The following is a 1511-nucleotide window of genomic DNA, read 5'->3' on the forward strand; positions in this document are numbered from 1 at the left end:
GAAGAGCCAATACCCCAGAACCGGCCCAGGCCATGCCCCGCCGACAGGACACCCCCCCACCATGAAGAGGACACGCCACCAATCACCCCCACACACCGCCAACAACCAAGCACGCACCCCCAGCCGACCGCCTGCCAGGCCCCGGCAGCCACCCCTGTCCGCGGGCCAACCATGGCACCCAAGAGCCAAGCTCAGGGGGTCCAAACAACCCCAGGGAGAGCACAGCGCCAGCACCGCCCACGGCAACCCCCAGACCCCGAACCCCCACATAGTCCTGGTCAACACCCGACGGCCTGCCCTTCTCCCGGACCCCACCCCCGGAATGGCAGTCAGGGAACTAGGTGGGTAGGAAGAGGAGAAAAAAAATAAATAAATAAATAAAAATATTATTATTATTTTTATTTATTTATTTATAATCCCGACTTTCTATTTATTTAGATAAAATCCAGTTTATGAGATGAAGACCCATTTTGAAGGTGCAGTAAATCAAACGGAGAAAAGAAGCGAGCCCATGGACCCAGCAGGTACACAAGGAGCTCCAGAAAAACAAAATGTGTTTATTTCAACAACAAACAAAAAGCAACACGGAGGCAAAACGCACAAAACTGAGGCAGACGTGAGAAGACTCGATGCTCCGCTGCTGGAGGAACCAAGAATAAAAACTGATCGACCAAATCACAAACACCTGCATGGAGGAACAGGTGAGAGTAGGCGGGGCCAAAGGTGAACTGATGACACTGATTGATCAGGTAACAGGACTCAAGATCCCACAACACAGACTGATCAGGATCCAGATGATCAGAAGCAACAAAATGAGAGTTCTGGACTCAAACACCTGGAGAACATTTTACAGGTTCTACTGAAGGTTCTACTTGACTGAAAGCAGCTCATTAACCTTGAAATGGTTAATTTTCCTGCAGCTCTGCGTGCCCTGAATGCACCGCGCTGACCTGGAGGAACCAAAGCGTGAAGCTCCATGAAGGTTTGGGCCCATTCATCATGTCTGAGGGTGGAGGCGGGCGACCACACCTCCTGCAGGAGCAGCTTTAAACGCACCTCTTCACTGCAGAAATGCGTTTAAAAATAAACTCTTCGCTCTGACGATCCCAGCGCAGAGGTTCTGTTTGCTCACGGGCCGTGGAGGAAGAAGAACCAGGACGTCAGGTTGGATTGTGCTGCTGCTAAAGAAAACAAGATGTGATGGATGAACACGAATCCTCCGACGTCATAAATCTGATCCCAATGAGCTGAGCGACTCTAATCAGATTCTAATGGAGCGTTTGATCAAGTTAAACTGCGTTTGTCCAAAATTACTCAAAGAAAATTAAACTAAATTCACTGAAAGCTGCAGGTCTGTTGCTCCAAGAGGCTTCCAGCTCTGACCGAAACTTAAAGAAATGAGGCAGCTGTAAAAAGATCAGTTTGAATCCTGACGTGTCCCAGAGACGAGCTCCAGCCTTTAGATCAACTCACCAGAACCCTTTAGATCAACTCACCAGAACCCTTTAGAT

At 49.2% G+C, this 1511-nt stretch overlaps 1 protein-coding gene across 1 annotated transcript in view; it reads right to left on the reverse strand.

Moving 5' to 3' along the window:
• si:dkey-49n23.1 (semaphorin-3D) overlaps nucleotides 1-998 on the reverse strand; it is a 17262-nt gene extending 16264 nt beyond the window's left edge. Inside the window, exon 1 of the mRNA XM_037679927.1 lies at nucleotides 951-998. Within this exon, the coding sequence (XP_037535855.1) occupies nucleotides 951-998 (48 nt within the window). The remainder of the gene's footprint in view (nucleotides 1-950) is intronic.
• Between the last annotated feature and the right edge of the window lie 513 nt (nucleotides 999-1511).

This window comes from Nematolebias whitei, chromosome 7 (genome assembly GCF_014905685.2).
Source record: "Nematolebias whitei isolate Nwh7 chromosome 7, NemWhi1, whole genome shotgun sequence".
Classification (NCBI taxonomy): Eukaryota; Metazoa; Chordata; class Actinopteri; order Cyprinodontiformes; family Rivulidae; genus Nematolebias; species Nematolebias whitei.